Genomic DNA, 23526 nt, shown 5'->3' with positions numbered 1-23526 from the left:
CGGGAGAAACCCCGATGTGTAAGGAGGAGATTGTTAGGGTTTATCCCATATCGGTTGTGGAATGGGCTGGTAGTCAGTTATTAAGTATGAGGGAAAGTCTCGCCTCTTAAGCTAGCTTTTGGGGTTGAGAAGACTAATTACCCTACAGTTTAGTGGTTCAAACTTGCACTTGATTTGACATTAGATTCCTTCCAATATTCGTGGAATTCTGAACTTGTCAGATAGTAATACACATCTTCTGGACAGGCTTGGCTTCGCTGTCCTTTCCAGAAGCAAAAAGAATCCAGTAAGAGCAAATTAAAGAAAAAGAAAATGGGTTCATTTTATAAGTAACAGCCTCTTTTTTGGCTTAATTTGGCTTATGGGCTCTAGAATGCTGTACCTAAGCATATTAGAGGTGGACATTTAACCCTATTTTTGAGAATCCCCCAGAGTCAATTTTATATGCATCCTCCACTGCTGTTACAGGTGGTGAATATTTTGGAACGAACCCATTAGTTTCCTCACCTGCAGGAAGAGGATTTTTCTTTTTCTTTTCTTTTCTTTTTGTTTTGTTTGTTCTATTTAGCTGAAATGTGCTGTAAATAATAGTCAATTGACCATATATACACTCTAATCCCACCAACAGAGGGAGAAATTCTTGTACACCCATCATTTCACACAGAATATACCATCAACTTGAACAAAGATGGTCAACAGGGTCATATCTCACGAGCCAACACGGCACAATCTGATTAGTAGGCCACAAAAAATGGACCATATGTGTCCACTGTTCCTCTGCACATCTGATCCTTGTGTGCATATCATACATGCATCTATCCCAGAGTATTGGCCACCTTCAGCTAGCTAGCTAGCCATTTTTTGCAATCAAACTGGAGGGTCCTGTCCATCTTGTTTGTATTCATAATTCAATAGCCCTTTTGGAATGATCTCTCAGCATTCCTTGACGACCACAAATAGTCGATCCACACCGACGTGGCTGACCCACTAGCACTGGCTAACCCCTATGTTCCCAGCTCAATATAATTCCCTCCACACCCTCCCACACAACCATAACCTACTCCAAATTTGATCCATCGCTTCACTTCCTCGCAATAACTATCCCTCTTCTGAAAATAAAAAATCACATAAAAGTTCTCATTTCTTCACCATGCTAGAAGGCAAGGCAGTCATTGGAGAGACTGATATGCTTCAAGCAATGCAGCAGGACGCACTTGGCCTGGCTGCGAAGGCCCTCGACTCGTTTGATGTCACCGAGGCCACCGAGATTGCTCGCTTCATTAAAAAGGTGAGGTACATAGCAATATCGATCTATGAGAGTGATCTGTAGCGTTTCAGATGTATTAAAAGTGTTAAAGCTTAAAACTGATTTGTAACAGTCAGAAGACTAGCGGTTTCTGCTCGAACTTGTCTGCCTTGCGAGCTATATCAGCAACCAAACATGAAAATTTTGGGGGCTATGTATAAATGGCTAGTCATGATCATGCTCTTGTTGCTTGCTCATCCAGTTCGTGGCTTATGCAGGAATTTGATAAGGCGTATGGAGCTGGGTGGCAATGCATTGTGGGGATGGATTTTGGGTCATTCGTGACCCATTGTGGTGGTTGTTTTATCTACTTTTGCATCGGCAGCCTCGCAATTTTGCTCTTCAGGGGTTCTGCTACACCAGAGGCCGAGGCGAACCAATTTCTCGCATTGGAGCCGGTGAAATCAATCAAAGCATGAAGCCTCTTTTTCTTGTTTAGTATTCTTCTTTGCTGCCTCAATAGTGCATGTTGACCTGAAATATGTAAAATTCCAAGTTTTGAAGTCACCCATTTTTGTTTTCATTTTGCGTTTGTCCTGTTTAATCTGGTTTTGTGGAATTTTTCATAGTCACCATCTTTGAACCATTGGAAGACGATTACAGATTCTTAAATTCGTGAATATTAATCTTTGTTCAAAATGAAGTACTCAAAGAGCTATCAACCGTTTCCACAAGAAGAAGGAAGATAAGAACATGAGTTGCAAGAAATATTTTTTTGGGGGGGCAAAACGAAAAGGAAATACAAAATAGGAATGACTTAATGGAGTTGAAAAAGAAGAAATAATGGGTGCCTGGAATGAAGGGAAAAAGATTTAATCTAATTATTGGATGATTGAATGATGAAAACTGTGGAATTCACCTCAGGGAAAATGTCTTACGGAGCCTTTTTTCAAACAGCTGGCAACAAATCCCGGGTAAATTACTTGGAAACAACCCACATATGAGTTTATAACCCAAATATTCATCAATCCAGCAAAATCTGCGCGCCATATCTTGGATGAGATTGAACATCATTCAATGGCACAATAATTAATTTTGAAATGAAAGACCTATCTCACGAAGAAAGGAGACAATATTGAGAAGCGGTGAATGAGCTAGTCAAGAACTTGTAATTTTGAAATGAAATCTATTACCTCGGTTCCTAGGCAGCTTGAATTTTTATCAGTGGCTTACTGTTACTGTTAGCTCCTATTACTACTTATGTAGCCATTCAATGACATAAAAATGAATGATTGATGCAATTAATTATACCTTATTACTGAAGATGGTATTCAGTAAAAGAACATTTTACAGTAAGGTCCTGCTTGTTATAAAGGGGTTCTTTCTTTCTTTCGGCCATTTGTGTTATTTCTTCCCACGCTGTTCTGGCCCTCTCACTTTCGTTAATGGAGTCATGCCCTTTGAGCACCTCTTTTCTTTTGAACTACATTGCTACCAGCAATGGGGTACAATACTATTGTTGCAGTTCTATGCATTGTTAGAAAAGTTAACACAACGTGAGCAAAGGGAAAATAAAATAAAATAAAATAAAATATGGCTTGAGGTGTAGAAAATTAAAGACATGCTCAAAAATTGCCAGTAGAATATCTAGTCAAAATGCTTCCATAGTTCCATGATTAATTAGTAACAGCCCTATAAAAATAATTGCATTATTGAAATGGAAGTGGGCTGGGGTTGTGCACAGTTTATTATCATGTTGAGTTATGACCCATATCAGAATTTTTTATTTTTATTTTTTAACTAAAGGAGGATGACATCTCCAATTATTTATTAATATACCCTCACTTTTAGTGGAGGAATACCGTGGTTACATGACAAGCATTGAGAGATTACAGATAAAAAAGACTTTAAAGGCCTCCCAAAAATAATACTAACAACCAACCAAATTGTGGTTCACTTAAAACCTATATATAAATGGAAAATTTTGCATGCATTGAAGGAGAACGAAGAGGAAGAAATTTCTGAAAATAGAAAAAGCTTAGATGCCATGGGTACCACGTTCCTTGTACTAAAATCATGCCAAGCAAGTTTGCGTAGGATCACTTATTCACATACATTATTGCACAAGATTTTAGCGGAAAGGATACCATTTTCATTTTTTTATTTTTAGCGGAAAGGATACCATATCCTGTGGCATATAAAGCTTTTCAAACTTGTACATTGCATATCTAGGGCATTGATCACTTATTCACATACATTATTGCACAAGATTTTAGCAGAAAGGATACCTTGTTTTTTATTTTTTTAGCGGAAAGGATACCATATCCCGTGGCATATAAAGCTTTTCAAACTTGTACATGCATATCTAGGGCATTGATTAGCAGCACATTATATATTCCTATCTGTTAGCCTAATTTACTAGGTTCATCTCTAGTCATCCTATGTACTAGCCTAATTTACCAAGTTCATTTCTGGTCATTTAATTTCAAGATGGTTCTCCCTTCAAATCTAATTGATCACATAAGATGCATTACTCTACCTTTCTCAATGGAGAAATTATAGGACACTTGTCCTTCTATGTATCCGTATGTCTATTTTTTAAATTCTAAACATGTGAAAAATATATTTCATTACTCTAATTTTTCTCATCATTATTGCTTGGGGATTCACTTTCGTCCTCGGAGCTACAAAATAAAAGCAGCACTATCTAAAAAATGCCTGCAATTTCAGTAAACTAAACATCACTTAAAGAAAATAGCTAAAAATTCCCCACTAACCTCCATACTTAACTTCCCACGTCTATGCAAAATTGAACCTTATTATAAGAAATGAAACCGTGGATGCAGCAGCCAGCCTAGCCCTATCACTTCATACGTACACTTAGTTGATGATCACAACGATTGTTTGATGGTACACATGCATATATATGATCAGAAGTCAAAATCATCCTGATTGGGCTTAGGTGAAGTTAACAAGGCGGTGTAAAGCCGGAGCCTGTCCTCCCCAAGCGAAGAACACCGAGACAGAGGCCTCCTGGGCCGTATAAATGACAAGGAGGTGAGGGTGAGGCGATGCTTGTACCGCCTCCAAGCCAGCTGAATGGCTACCGCCGCCCAAGTCCTCCATCCGGGCGAGTAGTAACGCGCGCTCCTCTTCACTCTCTCGTTCACGAAGGTGTACCTGAAGTGCTGCGTCACGTACTTCACGTCCTCAGCTTCTAGCCCGAAGGCCTCGGTGGTTTCAAGGGTGACGAGTGTGAAGGAAGACGGCGGAAGGCGCTCGATGAAGGGGCGTCGGAGACACCAGGAGAGGAGCTCGTCGCCGCTGAAGTTGCCGGGGCCTAGCATACAGCAACTCTTCACGCCGTCTCGCAACACTTGGCTGCTCTGGAGATGGCCCCGCACTACAAACAGCATTCTCTGAACTGGGTCACCTTCTCTGGTTATCTGCCCATAAACATATACACATGAGAAATTATTAGTCGTATCTAAACATGAAAGAAATAGAATTGTTTAAGGTGTTGAAAATAGGGAAAATGAGGGATTTGAATACTACTCACTGTTTCGCCCTTGGGAAAAATGAGGGACTTCACTCGGTCGCAGATGTTTTCTAGGACCAGATCATCCATGTGTTGAAACAGCGGCACCTGAAACACAGATATCCAAATTGCTAATTAATTAATAAAGAAAGAACCCACTACCGACGCATAAATCTATGATGGTGTAATAAATTAATTAAGTAATGGGCACCTGGCGGACCAAGTCGAGGCAAAGGTGGTACTTGATGTCCCTGCGAAGTCCCTCGGGGAGGTTGCGGATCATTTGGCACTCGTCAACCCCGCGCATGGCCGCCCAGCGCTGTCGCTCGTACTGCCTCACCCTGTGCCTGAACCCCTGCGGCAGCTTCCTCTTCCTCATCCACCACTCTATGTTCCTCATCTTCAGCTGCATTGCCTGCTTCTTTGATGTTGTTGCATGCAAAAACACCTGTAATATACGCATTTACATTAATTCATATATATATATATATATATATATATATTTATATATAACCACATAGAATTCGATCTGGCCAGCTAGCTAGCTATATTGACCAAATTAATAAATCCAAAGCTACACATGCAATTAATTCGAAAAAAAATTAATTTATTTGCTGATCGAATTTTTCCTTAATTATTATACATGTACGAGTATTATATATATATATATATATGCACCTTGATATTTCCGATCAACATGGTGACAAGGAGGAGGCCGCTAGTCAGAACGATGATGCTGAACACAACTTCTAACCATTCTGTCGTGCTCTCCAGGTTGCCAAATGTACTGATAACATAAAAATCCAATAAGAGAAAAGAAACACCAAACAAAATCATAGGTCATCGTCAGAGAACAAAATTGAGTAGAATTTTGGATGAAAGAATAATTATTTGCTGGATTGGGCGATAAGTAAAATTAATGGGAAATCTCGATCAGACTGTTGGGCATGATCTTGAACACTCTATTTCTACGCTCAAGCGTTTTGGACTACCTTGTTAAGGCCCAAACTCTTCATCAAGTTACTGGGCTGAAGTGCTTTTCGTTTTGCGTCTCTTAATTCTTAAATAGTACGAATGAGCGGACGTATTGGCCGTTGCTAATATCTAGTAATTTGGGCTTTTAGTGTTTTGTGTCACCTTGTTTGGGCCACTCCTTGTCGCAGGGACATCAAGTACCACCTTTGCCTCGACTTGGTCCGCCAGGACCCATTACTTAATTAATTTATTACACCATCATAGACTTATGCGTCGGTAGTGGGTTCTTTCTTTTCTTTCTTTCTGTCTTCCCTTTTCTTTTTCTTTTTTTTTGATGATTGGAATTTGGGAACTTGGGGGACTCGAGTGGCTGGAGCTTCGAACCCTTAGCTTCTTGCAAACCTGGGATGAACTGACCATGCCCAATAAGACTAGCGAGTAATTCAGAGATGACCCAGCAAGGGAGTCAAACTCAAAACCTCCTCGTCCGCCCTTACTACTTAACCACACCTTGACGGTTTTTTTTTTTTTATTCAACCGTATGGGAGAGAAACAACGATAAAAGTGTTTTTGGGCCGTTTCATTCTATATAATTAAGATACATAACTGAGGCATGATAAATTATGCATTCATTATAAAAGTAAAAAATTTAGCTGCATAAATAACAAAAATATATTATGATTTTAATTTTTGTTCAACATGGGCAGTAGTTAAGTAATTTACCTGAGAGTCATAAGGCCCCAAAAGATGGGGAACAGTACTTTCTCAAGACGACTATTATTGGTGACAAGTTGAACAGTCCATTTATAAGCCCCATAATCGAAATTATCAGAACTCTCAATGCAAGCAGTCCTTGCTTGCTTGTTATGTGCCCATGCCACCCACGCTTTGCTTCTCACCAAACTTCTTGTTCCGTAATATATTGGCTCTTGACAAGCTATTGTCCTTAGGCCACACCCTGCGCTTTCTCTGCATTGCCTTCGCAGGCACTGTGTTGCTCTCTGTATCCCTAGCAAATACCAGCATGCTCCTGCTGCCTGCATCCATTCACACATACACACCACCCATACATAAATATACATACATATGTTTCGTGAATTTTAATTAATATATATAGCATATGCATGTGGCCAAGAGGGGAGAGAGATCTAAGGGAGTTTGATCAATTGAGTTTGCTTTTCTTTGATATTTTTCTTTCCATTTGTTGTTTGTGTGAAGAGCCCAGAATAGTTCATGCTTTCAACCCCAGTAAATGGTGTATATGTAAAATAACATAACTTATTCTTGGGCCTTTTCTTAACTAACTGGTAACCCGATCAATTAACTGAACTTTATGAACAAAATTAACTACACAAAGAGAGCTAGTGGAACCTTTTTTTTTTTTTTTTTTTCCTTTTTAAGTTTGGTAAATGAGGAAGCCTATTGAGTCAAAATTAACTACACAAAGAGAACAGTTCATTCGCATTTCAAAATTAGAACATAAGACCTCAAGCCCCAAATCTTTCAAGAAAAAAAGTAGGAATTATATGTATTTGTTTTCATTTCAATAGTGAGCAATTTACTATAATTCCCTAAAATAAGTAAGAGAGAGTAGCTCCTCCCTTTATTTGTGAAAATAGTGATTCCCTAATCTTCTTTCCCAAGTATTTATATATATATTTCCTTTCTTAATTTGTTGCGTCTGAGTTTAATAATTAAGTCACTAAATTCTTTACAATTGGGACGCCGTATATGGATGCATATACACAAAAAGTGGCAAAAACTTTTCTAAATTCTTTTCTTTTGATCATTAATTTGACAACTCATCACCGCGATTCAATTAAAAAACTCATGCCCACGAGCACCTCATATACAGTGCTCATTAATTAACTAATTAATTCTAAATCAATAGTAGTACTAAGCTTTTCACGTACTCCAAAGTACATTCCAATTCCCACTAGAAAGTTATATCCCTATTCCACCTAATACTCTATTTTTTTTAAAAAAAACAGCGGTCCTTAGGTTGCTTTTCTGTCAACAGTCACACTGTATATATATGTTCGATCAATCATGTCCATACTATTACTAACTTCAAACTCAAGCATTCGTTTTAAAAATCAAAACAAAACAAAACAGAAAAGAAAGAGTAATATTTTAAGCGCTCCATCCAGATTATTTATGATCACGACATCATTTGCTAACATTCTGCGTGTGAGTGTGTGTGTGTGTGGCGCGCGCGCGCGCGCGAGCGAGCGAGCGAGAGTGAGAGAGAGGCTTACATGAGAAGCGACGAAATAGGCAATAAGGTTGAGGGCAATCCCCCACCAAACGGTGCCGAAGATATAGCCGGAGAGGTTTTGCATGCGGCGGAGGAGGCAAACTGAGTGGTAGATCTTCGGGAGGTACTGGAACAGAAATATTATGAGGAACACTGTCATCACCAGTGTGGTTGATCCTCTTTCCAACAATGATGGAATTGCCACCCACAAAACTACCTGCGCCTCCCCAAATCCGATCCATTTCATTCATTAATTAGCTCTGCTTAATTAATTATTGCATGCATCAAAGGGACTTAATTTTTAAATGTATACATATTTGAATTTAGTCTAATGCTTAGGCTACGTGTACATAATCATAAGCTGTATTTTCATAAAAAGAATAATTTGTCATAATCAATATTGACTGATCTTTAGTGAAATTATCTTAGTCCATGGGATGATATAAGCACCAGTTTCCAAATTAAGATATACAATAATTCTATCTCAAAACTATATAAATTTCTACCTAGAACTATTCAAACTAATTAATTCGAACCGATAATATGTAGTTTTTCAGCATATATTACATCAACTATTTGCAAGGACAGAATTAAAGAGTATATGAGAGAGAGATGCCTTCAGAAAAGTAGCTTTAGAAAATCTTAATCCAACCTCTAATCATTAGGAAATAAATTTCTCGGTCCATTTGAAATGGACTCCATGTGCACTTTCCTTTGAGAGTAGCGAAGGGAAAGAATCATGCCACATGCCAAATTTTTACAAGGGAGGCCCAGATATAATTTGCCATGTGAAATGATCATTTGTAAGACATTACCTAGCGCATAGATATAATTTATGGTACTTTTTTCACTAGTAGTTTGCTTAAAGGTGGCATACTGTGCGGCATGAATGTCAGCTTCTGGTTTCTGGTACCAACTTAGTAGTTAACTTAGTAGTTAGTACCTCCACACACATGCTAAGCTTGCACACGTATGCTAACATATCATTCAAAAGTGATTACTTTCTAATTAAGATTATTTGTGTAAAGAAAATAATTGTAAGAAAAATAGTTTAATTTTGACCCAAAATGTACCATAGATTTGTAGAGTGAGTGTATGTTATGCTAATAATAGCTCTTACTTAATTTTTCCTTCGAGTGTGGAAGGATTGAAGCCTCTTGCTTCTCACTCCTTTAATATAAATTTAAATTTTTTTTTTTAATAAAAATAACTCTTAATTAATATTTACTCAAGGAATTTAAATTCACCAATTAAGTTGGTCAGTAAAATGTGCATTTAACTGAAACTTTTATATAAAGAAGCTCATGATGATTGACCTTTGGTAATTAACCAGCATTATTTTAAGATGTTCAGTTCTTCAACTCATCAAAAAGAGTTACTGGGGATGAGACGCGCACATATGTAAACTATTCATGCTATGCACCTTCATGTACAGCCATCTATATATATATATATATACAAAACCTACTAGTTTTTTTTATGATTTTCTCTGGGTTGTACCCCTTCTGTGAATATATGCAGAAACGACATGGTTACTTCACATGGCTAGCTAGCTGTTTTTCTCACGGCTGTGTACATATATGCATGTGTGTGGCCATCCTGCATGCATAAAACAACTTATGCCTGCACCTGTCATCTACCCTAACACTATTGTACAAAAGTTCCCCTAGCCCATATTTGGAATCGCATCAAACTGCTACACAAACACGCACACACACGCTCACCCCAAACCCCACGCACCACAAACAAAATTATTTCCCTAGTTGGGTTGCTAGCTTATGATCATCACCATTGTTTTTATCACCACCAAAATTAATACTAATTTCAACAATTCATTAATTTTTCTCCTAGACTCACCTGGGGGAGAGGGAGAATGACAAATAGATCGAAGAAGAATCCCCCTTTGGCCTTCAAGTACCGGAGGGCCACGGCGCGGGCGCTGGTGCTGTGAAGCCTGCTTCCTTCGCCGCCGGTGATATAAGACCGCTTGGCCATTTTGAGCTGTAGCCACATGTTCCAGACGTGCAAAGCGTCGGTCATGCACCGGAGGACGGTGACGGTGATAGCGAACCAGCCATCGACGAAGAGGCACATACACCTCTCGCTTATGGAGAGCGCGTAAAAGAAGAGAGGATCGACAAAGAGTCCCGTCGCGCACACCAACAGGAAAACCCTATTCCATTCTCGAACCCACCCGGCTCGCGGGTCCAGAACGCCGCACAAAGACCAGACCCGTCCCCGCCGCAGCCCGCAGTACTTGCCGTACATGGTTTTGCAGCCAAGCCTCGCTGATGAGCTTTCTCTTCTCTCTTCCTCTTCTTCTTCCTCCTCCTCACCATCAATATCATTATCTTCTTCTTCTTCCTCTTCTGCTTGTAAGCTATCAGTATCCATAGCGTCACCCATTCGAGAAGTGTACAAAATTTCTTGCGGATCACTAGGCATCCTGAGAGAGAGAGAGAGAGAGAGAGAGAGAGAGGACGCAACTGGGCGTGTTTTGTGCTTTGATGATATATTGAGGGGAAGGGAATATATGCAGAGATTTTTAGGGGTTGGGATGAAATTACACGTACAATAACGGACACAATAATTGGAGAAGCGGAACATGCAGCTGGTGAAGTGAGGTTAGTGAGAGAGAGCTTGGTGCGGGAGCAGACAAAAGTCTAGCGTATTTCCCGAACGGCCCTTTGCATGGGTGCCCCCCCGTCTGCGTCAAACTCTGCAGTAAAAGAGATTGATGACGATTTGGGCCCGTAAGCCCTCTTGACGTCTTGTTAATTAAGAACACACTGAAAAGTGAAAACGCTTTTCCTTAATTATTAATTTCAAAGATACATGTATTCAGCCGTGTCCTACATGGATTATAGACTGGAGTCTAGAGCTACGCGCAGCTGGACAAATCTTCCTGCGGGCTCAGAATATGTTTTCTGCCACGATGTTTGTTATTCACGACCACTTATATTCTGAGAAAAAAATTTTAAAATATAAATATATGTGAGATCGCAGATATATACTTGTCAATTAGTAATGGCGACAAAAAACTAAGGATGGGCATCTATCATTAATTGATTAATTGCCAGTCATAAAGTACCTAAAGTAGAGTGACTTGAAACCGAGTAAGACATGGAGATAAGTTTGGGTACGATTGTTTTATGAAACCGTATAATTAATCTGTTAAATCTTGATATGTATTTGTTGGGTAAATATTAGATTTGAAGGATTTAATTTAGAAAGCAATGTGTGAATGACCCAAAATTTGATTAGATTCCAACCAAATGCATAAATAAATTTAACATAATTGAGCTAAAATATGCTATGGATTCATTAGTAGGTGTAATTGCATGAACTAGTTAGAATCATACAAAAACCTAACCAACCTAATTTAGGCATGAGAGGGATTAGTTAAGTTGAGTTAGAGAAAGGACTAAATCATAGATTTGGGTCAAGTTGAGTTACAAATGAAGGCAAACCTGACTAATTAGAGTTAAACATGTGAATTTATTTGACCAAACTTTAATAAAAAATATGGATAAATAATTAACTTATATTAAAGATATAGAAAAACCTGATCGACTTGAAACATAACCAATCGAGTCATGCATGAAACTATAATCGGTTTGCTATCAGTACCTTTATGTGATAAGTGAAAAGAACTATAACGGTGATATACAACCCACTTAAAACATCAATAATTGTAGCAATTGATTTGTACGATCCCCACTAGGAAGTTATTTTTTTACAATTAGGTATGGTGTTTTCCTCTTTTACTTGACTCGCCTCATTTGAACTCACTCTTTATTAAAGCGAAGATCTAACTTAATTGAAAACCGCAACACCGTTATTGAAATTATGTCTTTAATTGCATCTTAATTAATATTGTTGTGTTTGTCTTGCAAGCCATTTTTGAACATAAGTTGACCCTTCTTAATCATATTCTAACTCAAGCCAATCTTAGCCCTAGAAAATCAATTTTTTTGTGCAACACTCGCATTTAATTTATCTTTCATATACAATGCTGGGATCAATTTAATAATTAACTGAGATCTTTTAGCTTTGGTGAAAACCTAAATAATATATCATAAAATGTTTGAAAAGTGTTCATATATTATATTTAACTATTCTCTATTATTCAATGATACCATTATCCAATTCATAGTATGCCACAAAAGTAGTGTTGTGTAAGATTTAGTATTAAAAGGAAATAAAAATGGCTAATATGTTATAAAATTTCATGTTTATATATCTCCTTTAAGAGTGCATAAACATACTTTTCATAACTCTTGTTGTGTACTAAGACTAAGCATTAGTTGTTTTTTTTTTTAATTGACATATGACCAAAGCAATCAAATTTCTATTTTTTTTCTTTCAAGTACTCGTGTTGGGTATTAAGACAAAGCATTACATATCTTTTATCAAGATTTAGAATCAATCCGTTTGACACTAAAACTCCTTTCTTTTTTCAATTTTCAATTTGGTTGAACTCCAATTGTATTTGGTTAACTAATTAACATAGACATACATACACACATATATAATTTGTGAGTCACTAAGTAAACGAAAATGCAAAGGCCCCTCGATTAAGTTGGCAGTGATGTAATAGGAGAAGTAATATGATTAACCAAATTATTGAAGCATAATTCAATTAGGTTTTAATAAATAAAAGGAGGTGCCCCCTCTTTTAGTAAATAAAAAAAACTTGTTTAATTTAATTATTAAAATTTATTTAGTTGAAATATAAATATATTAATTGAAATAATCATATCAATCGAAGGCTCAATCGTATTAGATGTAAATGGACATAAGATTGGATAGGTTATTGGTGGACATTAACAAATCGCATCTCCCTCCCAAAAAAAAAAAAAAAGTGGCCAACATAAAAACCAAAAAGAGAAAAAAAAAAAATCTATTCGTGTTATTAATTTTCTTGTTCCTTATAGATGGTACATCAAACATAAGTCATGATAAATATCATAAATAATCCAAAATCAAATAAAACAGGTCCAAGCTAATTATCCAATGCTACAAGACAAACACACCCTCTTTACTTGATGTAATTTGAAACAATAAATACTTCAAAAAAATTATATATGTATATATATATTTATGTGTATGTATATATATGTCAGCAATTATGCAAGAGACCGGCATATACATATCCTTGCACTTAAATATAAGACATAGGACAGACAAGTCCTACTCTCATCAACTTTCTATCTCTCCGGCCACATTAATGAGATAATAGAAGTGAGACTTGCCCTTCATATGCATTACATTTAATTGTCGAGCGCAAGAACATGTAGAGTCTCTTAATATATAACTCCTTAGAAATTGTACAAACTACATATATAGAATTTGCTCCTCTACGTTATCCATGTGTCTATTTTATAGAGGTAAAATATGTGGTAAGTGAGTCTCATTTTTTATATGTCCAATACTAACAAAATAAGATTTTTTTTTAATAATCTAGGAACTCCAGTCACCATCACGTCACTTTGAATTACGTCACTTTGAACACTATGATGCTGCACCAAATCTAGAGGATGAAAGTCATTCGCCCATTAACGCACTCTTAGTAATTCACCGGGATAAACTCTCAAAGGATAATCAAACATCTAAACTTGAGGTTACCAAAATCATAAATCACCTTTATCACTTGAGTCCTTACCACTTATTACTATATATATGTTTTCTATTGAGAAAACATGCATATGGACACGTGGATCGATAAGTCCTCAATATAACTTATAAAATTGAGTATGCATTTGCAATATTTAAGAAAAGAAAATACAAAATCCTACCTACCAATTAATAGTTTATATATATACATATATATATATATATATATATATGTGTGTGTGTGTGTGTGTGTGTGTTAATAATTACTTATTAATGAAAAATAATTAATGACTAGACATCGACCATTAGACGTGTTGGGAATGAAGATAAGCATTTATAATTTTTCATGTTTTTACCGGAAAAACGTGTTCGAAAAGCAATCATGCTACGGCAATAGTACGGCCAAACAAGGCACCGTTAGAGGGGCATGAATCACGCATTTCATATCATGGCATAGGGGACCAATAGACCCGCAGGTAGGGTCCCACAAATTGACCCTTTATTAATAATGAATTTGGATTAGTTGACTAATTATGTAATTAAGTAACTACTTAACCTATGCAGCCTAACATATAGGATTAGCATTTTCAAAAATGAAATCTCAAGCTCCACTTGACTTTCATGAACTGTGACAAAATTTAGAACAACTTTTATATTATACTTTTTATAAATTCAAATTGAAAGGTAATACTAAAAATAGAAGAACTAGCCAATTAACTGTTCAACCATATTTTTACATAAAAAAATTAATAAAAGATGATATTTCATTATCTCATTTTTAAGTTTGAAAGAGTGTTATTATCAAAAATGTGTATTTTTTATAATCTCATCCAGAGTTACTTTCTATATATTAGAGAATAGTTGTTTAGAACTAACTTAGTTTTTTGATTTTTTTTTTTTTTCACTTTTAAGCCTTCAAATATTACAAAAAATGACACATTAATTTCTAGTTTTTCAAAATTTATGTAAAAGTTTATAAATTAAGAAATACATAGGATGATATATATATATATATATATATATATATATATATATATACAGATCCTTAAATGTTGGAGACTGTTCAAATCAAATATTGTCTTTTAATTCTTAATTAGGTTTTACAACTATTTTAAAAGAAATCTATTGAGATTGTTTTTAGCTTTTAAAAAGGTATAATTGTATAATTTTTCAAAGAAAAAAATATTTAAAAAATCATCTTTTTAAAAATTAAAAAAGTTATTTTTCAACCTATACCTTCTTTTTACTTTTAAAAAGAAAAAAAAAGAAAAAAAAAAAGGACAACTCACCTAAGTTTAATGAAATAAATTAATCAAACTTTAAAAAAAATATATCCGACATCATAATATCAAAAATAAATACACAATATTAAATGCATAGTTAATAGTAATATTAATAATATAAATGCAGGAGGAGATAGGAGTGTTGACGCGGGCATTGGCGAGTGCGGGAGAGTCGCCCGTGAACTTCATTTTTTAAACTATTTATGTAATGGTTGGGGTGTTTTGGGAATTGGGGAGGAAGGTAGAGAGGATAGATGATAGAAGCAGGTGATGATGGAAATGAAGATTAGGGGTAAAGATAGGTATCATTGGGGGCGGAGGGGGCGCATAAGTTCGAACGACACAGGTTCGGTGCAGCTTCCTGCCTTTTGTTTTTTATGTTAAATCAGCCTCTTAAGAGTTTCCAACCTCCATTGATTGCGACAGCTCGAGGGCTGCTACCCACTTGCCCATGCCTACCTCTCTCTCTCTCTCTCTCTCTCTCCTTTGCATAGGATTCTTCTATTTATTTTTTTGATAACTAGAGACTCCATTCTCAAGCCGATCCTTCGGATCTTGGCTAGAAATGACCCCCATCCCTTTCGCATAAAATTCTTGCGTTATGCAAGCAGACATACCGTATTTCTTCATTGTTTTTGTTTGTTTTTATTTTTTTTATTTATTTGTATGTAGTTTTTTTTTTTCTCTAGTGCAATTTGTCACATTCTCTATCTTTATATTTCATTCATGTCACTTTCACAGAGATATTATACAAATATATAGAGATATTAGCAACCCTATTTTTGACTATATAGATTTTAAAGCTATAATCATGTACTATAATCATGATACAAATTTTAGACATTATAATCATGGTTGACCCTTTGGGTGTCCCTCCTTGTAGGGCCCAAGACTTAGAAAGTTGTTTTTTTATTATTATTATTTTGTTTGGCTTCTCTAAAAGCCTGTCTGGAGCATCACTACAAAAAATCAGAGTATTAATAAGCATCAAATTCGTCACTAATACTTATAAATTCGTCACTAATACTATTAGCGACGAATTTATGAGTATTAGTGACAATTTTAAAATAGTTGTTATATCTACCGTTACTACTAACTTTTAGTGATGAATTCAAAATTTCATCACTAATAATGGAGTACTAGTGACAGATTATAACCCTCACTAAAACTCTAATACCGTCACTATAAATTCTAGAACGGCTCAACTCAAATTCATTACTAATAGTAGGGTATTAGTGACGAATTACAAATTCGTCACAAATACTAAGACTTTAGTGAAGGATTTAAATTCGTTACTAATAGTAAGGTATTAGTGATGAATTTGTAATTCGTCACTAATAGTATTAGTGAAGGATTCAAATTTGCCACTAATAGTAGAGTATTAGTGAAAGATTCAAATTCGTTACTAATAGTAGGATATTAGTGAACGATTCAAATTCGTCATTAATACTTTATTAATAGTAACGAATCTAGGAATCGTCACTAATACCCTACTATTAGTGACGAATTTGAGTCCTTCACTAATAATTAGAAAAATTTAAAAACCTTTAATACTAATTTTTTTTAATTATTAATTCCTATATAAAAATCTGTAATTACGTTTTTGCATACATAACCTGAAACCATAATTACTACAAAATTCGTAAATCATTCAAAATTTCAAATTCAAATACAAATTCAATTAAAATAAAGAAATACGAGTGCAGGTGTATAAATAGCCTAAACTCGATTTTCTCTTAAGAAATCACGCGAAGAACCTCTCTCTCTCTCTCTCTCTCTCTCTCTCTCTCTCTCTCTCTCTCTCTCTCTCTCTCTCTCTCTCTCTCTTTTGTTCATCCCCTCTCCCTTCTCTCTAAGATTTTAGGTCGGCCTCTTGCCAGTTCGACGATTCAAGGCCATCACGACACTCCTGGGAAGTTTCTCTTCAAGTCTGTAGGAGTGGATTGTTGGTGGAGCTAACTTTGATTCTATCCCAAATTTAGGGTGAAACTTTTTTATTTAGTATTTGGCTTTCCTACAGTTGTAGAAAATGTAGTACTCGAAGAAATACTGAAGTTTTGTTTAGGAAAATGTTGTTTTCAAGGTGTTGAACGGGGAACCCTGCGGGTGTAAAACTAGTCATTAAAGGGGCTTTTCAGTAGTCAGGTAAGGGAGTAAACTAAAATAAAAATTTTTCATGAAAATTATTATTATTTAATAGCAGATTAATTTCTAGAAAGCATGTATTATATATGAGCATATTTGTGAAAATGTATATTTGGGAAAATACTGTTGTTACACATGAATATATATTTTAGTATAAAATGCCAGGAAACGTGATTTCAGAACAGCATTCATGATTTTATTCAGTTTGTGTAGCATAAATATTATTTTATGCATATTGTATTACGTTAAGTCAATTTTACAGAAAAAACATGTTTCAGTTATTTTCAGGAATAACATAATAATACAATAAACTATGATTTCAGAATATATGATAAATAGTACATTTATTCAGATCAGTATGTATGATATGTTCGGCGCAAGGCCGTGCTTGATAGCCGGCGCAAATCCGTAGTTATGCATGTTTTCGGTGTAAGGCTACAGTTATAAATGTATTCAGTGCAAGGCCGTAATTATTTATGTTATTACAGAATTTAGAAAATGCTATCAATCTATTTATGTTAAAACAGTATATTATCATGTACTATATGTTATCATAACCCGGATGATAGTTCATATTAGTTATCAGGAGCACGGTACCATAGTTATACAATTCAGTTCAGTTCAGACTTGTGCTAACCACCCCTACCAGTAAAGGGGTGGGAGATGAATAGTCGATGTGGCTTTCAATGTAGAGTTGTAGACGTCCACCTAGCAGTCCGGATCAGAGTGTGGTGGGCCCATCATACTTACAGACATTTTTGACTCCTCAGTGGTCGACCAGCCATTGTCGGATCCTATCTTCGGGCTGCACAACCCATCATGGGGGGTAATACATGACATCAACTAGTTATTCATCCTAGGTAAATTTCATAATTATTTGTTATATCAGATGATTTTATGAACAGTGAAATAAAGTATTGTTAGCTTTACCGTGACCCCAAAAGGGGAGGTGAATTGGTATTTTTAAAATTTAACACCTAGGTATTCCTCCTAACAGTAATATGTTCATAACCCTATGGTCAATCTAGTGCGAGCAATATAAATATAACAAGAATTAAATGAAGCAATTTAATTAACAGCACATGCACCAGAAGAACAATAAAGTAAAAGTGACACACAAAGATGTTATCGAGGTTCAGCCAATTGCCTACGTCCTCGCCTTGGCTAACAAGCACAAGGATTATCACTATCACTTGCTCACTTAACCGAGTGGAGCAGCACCTATACAAATTAGGTCAATTGGCACAAGGTTGATCTCAACCTTTACACCAATCCTTACTGGGTTGAATTACCGCCCCCTCAGGCTATGCCTGAAATCACTTAGATTTACAATCAAACGGTACAATAAAATAGTGCTTTCACGTAAAGCAAATTTGTACCCAAGTAATCCGCTCAATCACAAACACATCAATCACATGAATATAGTGTAAGTTCGGTGATGTGCTTTTTGCTTAATCAATACTCAACACAGTATAGTCAATATAAAGCTCAAGAGTATTCAACACAATACAATCAGTATGATGCTCAAGAATAATCAACACTTGGAATATAAACAAAATATTTCAACAATACATCAATATTCCAAGTATACTATGCAGATAATCAAACTAGTTTCAAAAAGGTTTTCTTCAATGAAATGAGCACAAAGCTAGTTTGAAAGGATTGCTTGCTTGTTTAAAAAATCTTTGCACACTAAAGACAAAGCTATTAGATACTTGCAATGAAGTGCAAATATCCTAAGATTTATAGGTTTAGTCCCACATGAGATTTATAAGTGAGAAATCCGTGGGATAAACCTAAACTATACTCCCAACAAAATAAATCTCAAGCACACACAAACAATGGGAGTAGTAGGTTTGACCACCAAATAAACAAACGTGAATGAAACTCTCACAATCTCAGATTTTATCAAAGGATGCAAGTTTGAGAGTTTTAGGGCAAAAATTTGATTTTCAGGTGAGAGAGAATTTTTGCTAATCACATTGCTAATATCTCCTTAATCATGCAAATGAAGGCCTATTTATAGGCAGGTAAAAAATTTATAGCTGTTCGGGACACAATGGGGATAATTAAGAAAGTCCCAAACAATTAAAATTCTATTAGCCCATATAAACTTAGTTTTACTGCGGTTAAACTATTTTTAACCGGCTGAGGTTCGGGTGGCTGAACCTGAGTTCGGTCGCTCGACAAGACACAGCTCAAAAAGATGTTCAAATAAGTTCGGTCGCCCGTGTCTTAGTTCAGCAACTCGAATCAAAGTCAATAGCAAAGCTACGTGACTTTGGGTGCCCAGTGGTCTGTTCGGGTGCTTGAACTCTTGAGTTTGGTCGCCTGAGTTGGTTTTTAAACTGAAATGCTCGGTCGCCCGAGTTGGTAAGATGTCCCTTTCGAGACGTTCGAGTGATTGAGGAATATGTGAAGATTTTTAGTTCGGTCGCCCTAGTTCAGGTCAACATGTTGACCTCCATGGTTCGGTCGCTTGAGGCAGTTTGAGCTGCCAGGGTTCGTTCGCTCGTCCCCTCTGAGTTTGTTTAGATATATTCAATTTAAGCACAATTATTTCACACTCATATTTTATGCAATGTATGTATGTGTGTGGGAGCCTAGGGTCTTACTATGGTCAAGTTGAGCTCACACTATATCTTGTGTGCATGATGTGCAGGTGATAAGCATATAAGCCATATCCTAGATTACTATTACAGACCTTATTACAGATATGACTATATACTACAATGTAAATTACAAAGTTTCATAGTCTTCTTGTTTTTTCAAGTGTCATCATGGAAGTTTGATTTGAATCTGTACAAACACTTGACAAACATCAAATATCAATATTTGTCATTATCAAAACCGGGTGCGACCTATAAAGTCAACATTCTTCCCCTTTTTGATGATGACAAATACAACTAACAAAAATATGGGTTAAGCCAAAGAAGGCTCCCCCTTTCAATATGCATTCTAAACACATTATTTTACCCATTATTTTTGCCCCTTTTCCCATCTCCCCCTTTTGGCAACAGCAAAAAAAGCCAATTAAAGTAAACTAGGCAACGAGTAAATGTTACGAATATACAAGAAAAGTTGGAAAGATTTATAAAAATTTTGGCAGAGTGTCGTTTGTAAATCGGACTTTCCAAAATATATCTTGTATAATTGTAACTTGTTTGAGGTTACATATCCTAGCAGTTTATCCACAACTACTCAAACAATTCAGTATGGTCCAATCAAGTAAATAAAATATTAATATGAATAAGGAGTGGACAAATTTTGCACCACAAGTGAGAAACAATATAAGCATGCAACATGAACTGTGCACATAATAAATAATCAATTTTCACAAAGTCTCAAGCAAGAAGATAAGTCAATAATAGGATTAGTTGCTAAGACTTGAAAAAGCTCCCATGAGAGAGCTCCCCTTAAATTTTTGCAAGTTATGAAACATTTAAGTTTTAGGAAGCTTCTCTACTATGCATTAAGCCTAACTCACATCTAATTTGTATGAACCTATCCTCGGGTAGTGGTTTAGTGAATATGTCAGCCCATTGTTCATTGGTGCATACAAATTCAAGTGCAACATCTCTTTTTTGTACATGATCACGAAGAAAGTGATGTTTAATCTCAATGTGTTTAGTTCGTGAATGTGAGATAGGATTCTTAGAGATGCTGATTGCACTAGTATTATCACATTTAATCAGTATCGTTTCATAGTGCAATCCAAAGTCCACAAGTTGTTGTTTTATATAAAGAGTTTGGGCACAACAACTTCCAGCGGCAATATATTCAGCTTTGGTTGTGGATAAGGCAACTAAGTTTTGTTTCTTAGAGAACCAAGAAACAAGAGATTGTCCTAAGTAATGACACGTCCCGCTAGTGCTTTTTCTATCAACTTTACTACCGATAAAGTCAGCATCAGTGTAACTAACAATCTCAAAGGTGGTATGCTTAGGGTACCACAATCCTAATTCAATAGTCCCAACTAGATACCTAAGGATTCGTTTAACAGCTTTCAGATGAGATTCCTTAGGAGCAGTTTGAAACCTAGCACACATACATACACTAAACATAATATCAGGCTTACTAGCAGTGAGATATAGGAGAGTTCCAGTCATGCCACGATATAATTTTACATCAACAGGGATCCCTTATGCTCATCTTTATCAAGCTTAATGGAAGGGTTCATAGGTCTACCGAGAATTTTGCAATCTTCCATATTAAATTTCTTTAGAAAATCCCTGATATATTTAGATTGGCAAATGAAATTTTCATGATTAGCTTACTTAATTTGTAGCCCTAAGAAGAAACTAAGTTCACCCATCATGCTCATTTCAAATTCATTGTGCATGCATTTGGAAAACTCATTGCACAACTCATCATTGGTTGCCCCAAAAATGATATCGTCCACGTAAATTTGAACAAGAAGCATATCATTATTTTTGGACTTGATGAAGAGTGTACTGTCAATCTTGCCACGGGTAAACTCATTTTCTAGTAGAAAGCTACTAAGACTCTCATACCAAGCTCTAGGGGCTTGTTTCAATCCATATAAGGCTTTAAATAACCGATAAACATGATTAGGATATTTAATATTTTCAAAATCGGGTGGTTGTTCTATGTAAACCTCTTCATTAATATAGCCATTTAGAAAAGTATTTTTAACATCCACTTTAAATAGTTTAAAATTTTTAAAAGCGGAAAAGACAAGTAGCATACAAATGGCTTCTAACCTAGCAACAGGAGCATATGTTTCATCAAAGTCAATCCCTTCCTGCTGGTTATACCCTTGGGCAACTAGTCTAACTTTATTCCTAGTTACTACCCCATTCTCATCTTTCTTATTTCTATATACCCATTTAGTTCCAATGATGGTGTGCTCATTAGGCCTAGGAACTAAGGTCCACACTTTACTTCTTTCAAATTGATTAAGCTCTTCTTGCATGGACATCACCCAAGACTCATCTTCTATGGCTTCTTTAATGTTTTTAGGTTCTTCTTGAGATAAAAAAGCAAAATGATATACTATATTTCTCAGGGAGGATCTTGTGGCTACACCACGGGATGGTTCGCCTATGATCTGATCTATAGGATGATTTCTAATGAATTTCCAGTCTCTAGGCAAATCCTGATTTCCATTTTCATTTTCTTCAAGTGATTTTTCATTTGCTTTTTGATTTTCACTTGCATTATTTTCGATAGACATTTTCTCTAAGAATTTTCTAATATCAATATCATCTTTATCATCTTTATTAGAAAATGGATTATACTCATTAAACACAACATGAATAGATTCAATGATAGTTAAAGTTCTTTTGTTGAAAACCCTATATGTTTTGCTATTTAATGCATATCCTAGGAAAATACCTTCATCAGATTTGGAATCAACTTTCCTAAATGTTCATTATCTCTAAGCATAAAGCATTTACAACCAAACACAGGAAAATAGGAAATATTAGGCTTATGGTTGTTCCACAATTCATAAGGGGTTTTATTAATTGATGGTCTAATCAACACCCTATTCATAACATAGCATGCAGTATTAGTAGCCTCGACCCAAAAATATTTAGGTAAGTTATGCTCATTCAACATAGTTCTACCCATTTCTTGCAGTGACCTATTCTTTCTTTCTACTACACCATTTTGTTGAGGTGTCCTAGGTGTAGAGAAGTTATGTGATATGCCCTCTAAGTCATAATATTTTTCTATGCTTTCATTTTTGAATTCGGTACCTCTATCACTTCTAATATGAGTGATTTTATATCCTTTTTCATTCTGAATTCTCCTACAAAGTTTGGTGAATTGTTCACATGATTCATTTTTATGTGTAAGAAACAACACCCATATGAAGCTAGAAAAGTCATTTACAATTACAAAAGCATATGATTTACCACCAAGACTTTGCACAGAATTTGGTCTAAATAGATCTAGGTGAAGCATCTCCAAAGGTCTAGTAGTGGATATGAATTTCTTTTTCTTAAAACTTGACTTTGTTTGCTTACCCATTTGACATGCATCACATTTTTATCCTTTACAAAAGACATCTTAGGCAAGCCTTTAACTAATTCTTTTCTAACAAGTTTAGACAATAAATCCATGTTAGCATGTCCTAAACGCCTATGCCATAACCAGCTAGCTTCATTTATAGCAGAAAAGCATGTTACTTGTTGTGAAACTAAATTATCAAGAGAGGTAATATAAACATTTTCATGTCTATCAGCAGTAAAAAGCACATTGTGACATGTTTTATTTTCTACTATGCATTTGTCATTTTCAAAAGATACTTTATATCCTATATCACATAACTGACTTATGTTAAGTAGATTATGTTTCAGCCCATCAACCAGCAAAACATTATCAATAGTAAGAGACGAATCCTTACCAACCTTACCTACCCTGATGATACGTCCTTTGGCATTGTCCCAAAATGTTACATAGCCTCCGTCCTTGGGAACAATTGAAGTGAATTTTCCCT

The 23526-nt window shown here is 35.7% G+C and overlaps 2 protein-coding genes across 3 annotated transcripts; one reads left to right on the top strand and one right to left on the bottom strand.

The window, feature by feature from the left end:
* Nucleotides 1-981: 981 nt before the first annotated feature.
* On the top strand, nt 982-1918 carry LOC131158322 (uncharacterized). The gene is made up of 2 exons (XM_058113108.1): nt 982-1288; nt 1525-1918. Exons 1-2 carry the CDS (start codon nt 1151-1153, stop codon nt 1723-1725), a joined length of 339 nt encoding a protein of 112 aa, XP_057969091.1. The 5' UTR covers nt 982-1150; the 3' UTR covers nt 1726-1918.
* A 2052-nt stretch (nt 1919-3970) lies between these two features.
* On the bottom strand, nt 3971-10863 carry LOC131156046 (cyclic nucleotide-gated ion channel 4). Of its 2 annotated transcripts, XM_058109500.1 has the most exons (7): nt 9874-10863; nt 8018-8233; nt 6483-6796; nt 5463-5571; nt 4996-5232; nt 4806-4892; nt 3971-4692 (listed from the first exon to the last, which is right to left on the bottom strand). In XM_058109500.1, the coding sequence occupies exons 1-7, from the start codon at nt 10621-10623 to the stop codon at nt 4177-4179; spliced, it is 2229 nt and encodes a 742-aa protein (XP_057965483.1). In that variant the 5' UTR covers nt 10624-10863; the 3' UTR covers nt 3971-4176. The 2 variants fall into 2 exon arrangements, with proteins under 2 accessions (XP_057965483.1, XP_057965489.1); XM_058109506.1 differs by lacking the exon at nt 8018-8233.
* Between the last annotated feature and the right edge of the window lie 12663 nt (nt 10864-23526).

This window comes from Malania oleifera, chromosome 1 (genome assembly GCF_029873635.1).
Source record: "Malania oleifera isolate guangnan ecotype guangnan chromosome 1, ASM2987363v1, whole genome shotgun sequence".
NCBI classification, from domain to species: Eukaryota; Viridiplantae; Streptophyta; class Magnoliopsida; order Santalales; family Ximeniaceae; genus Malania; species Malania oleifera.
This window is presented reverse-complemented; position numbering and strand designations above follow the sequence as displayed.

What these genes read in the sequence shown, in the direction of transcription:
- LOC131158322 (XM_058113108.1), top strand. Translation starts at nt 1,151, where the DNA reads ATGCTAGAAGGCAAGGCAGTCATTGGAGAGACTGATATGCTTCAAGCA. An exon ending in TTGCTCGCTTCATTAAAAAG is followed by an intron (nt 1,289 to 1,524) that starts GTGAGGTACATA and finishes TGGCTTATGCAG; the next exon opens with GAATTTGATAAGGCGTATGG.
- LOC131156046 (XM_058109500.1), bottom strand. Translation starts at nt 10,623, where the DNA reads ATGTTCCGCTTCTCCAATTATTGTGTCCGTTATTGTACGTGTAATTTC. An exon ending in TGTTGATCGGAAATATCAAG is followed by an intron (nt 5,233 to 5,462) that starts GTGCATATATAT and finishes CGTATATTACAG; the next exon opens with GTGTTTTTGCATGCAACAAC. An exon ending in TTTTTCCCAAGGGCGAAACA is followed by an intron (nt 4,693 to 4,805) that starts GTGAGTAGTATT and finishes GTTTATGGGCAG; the next exon opens with ATAACCAGAGAAGGTGACCC.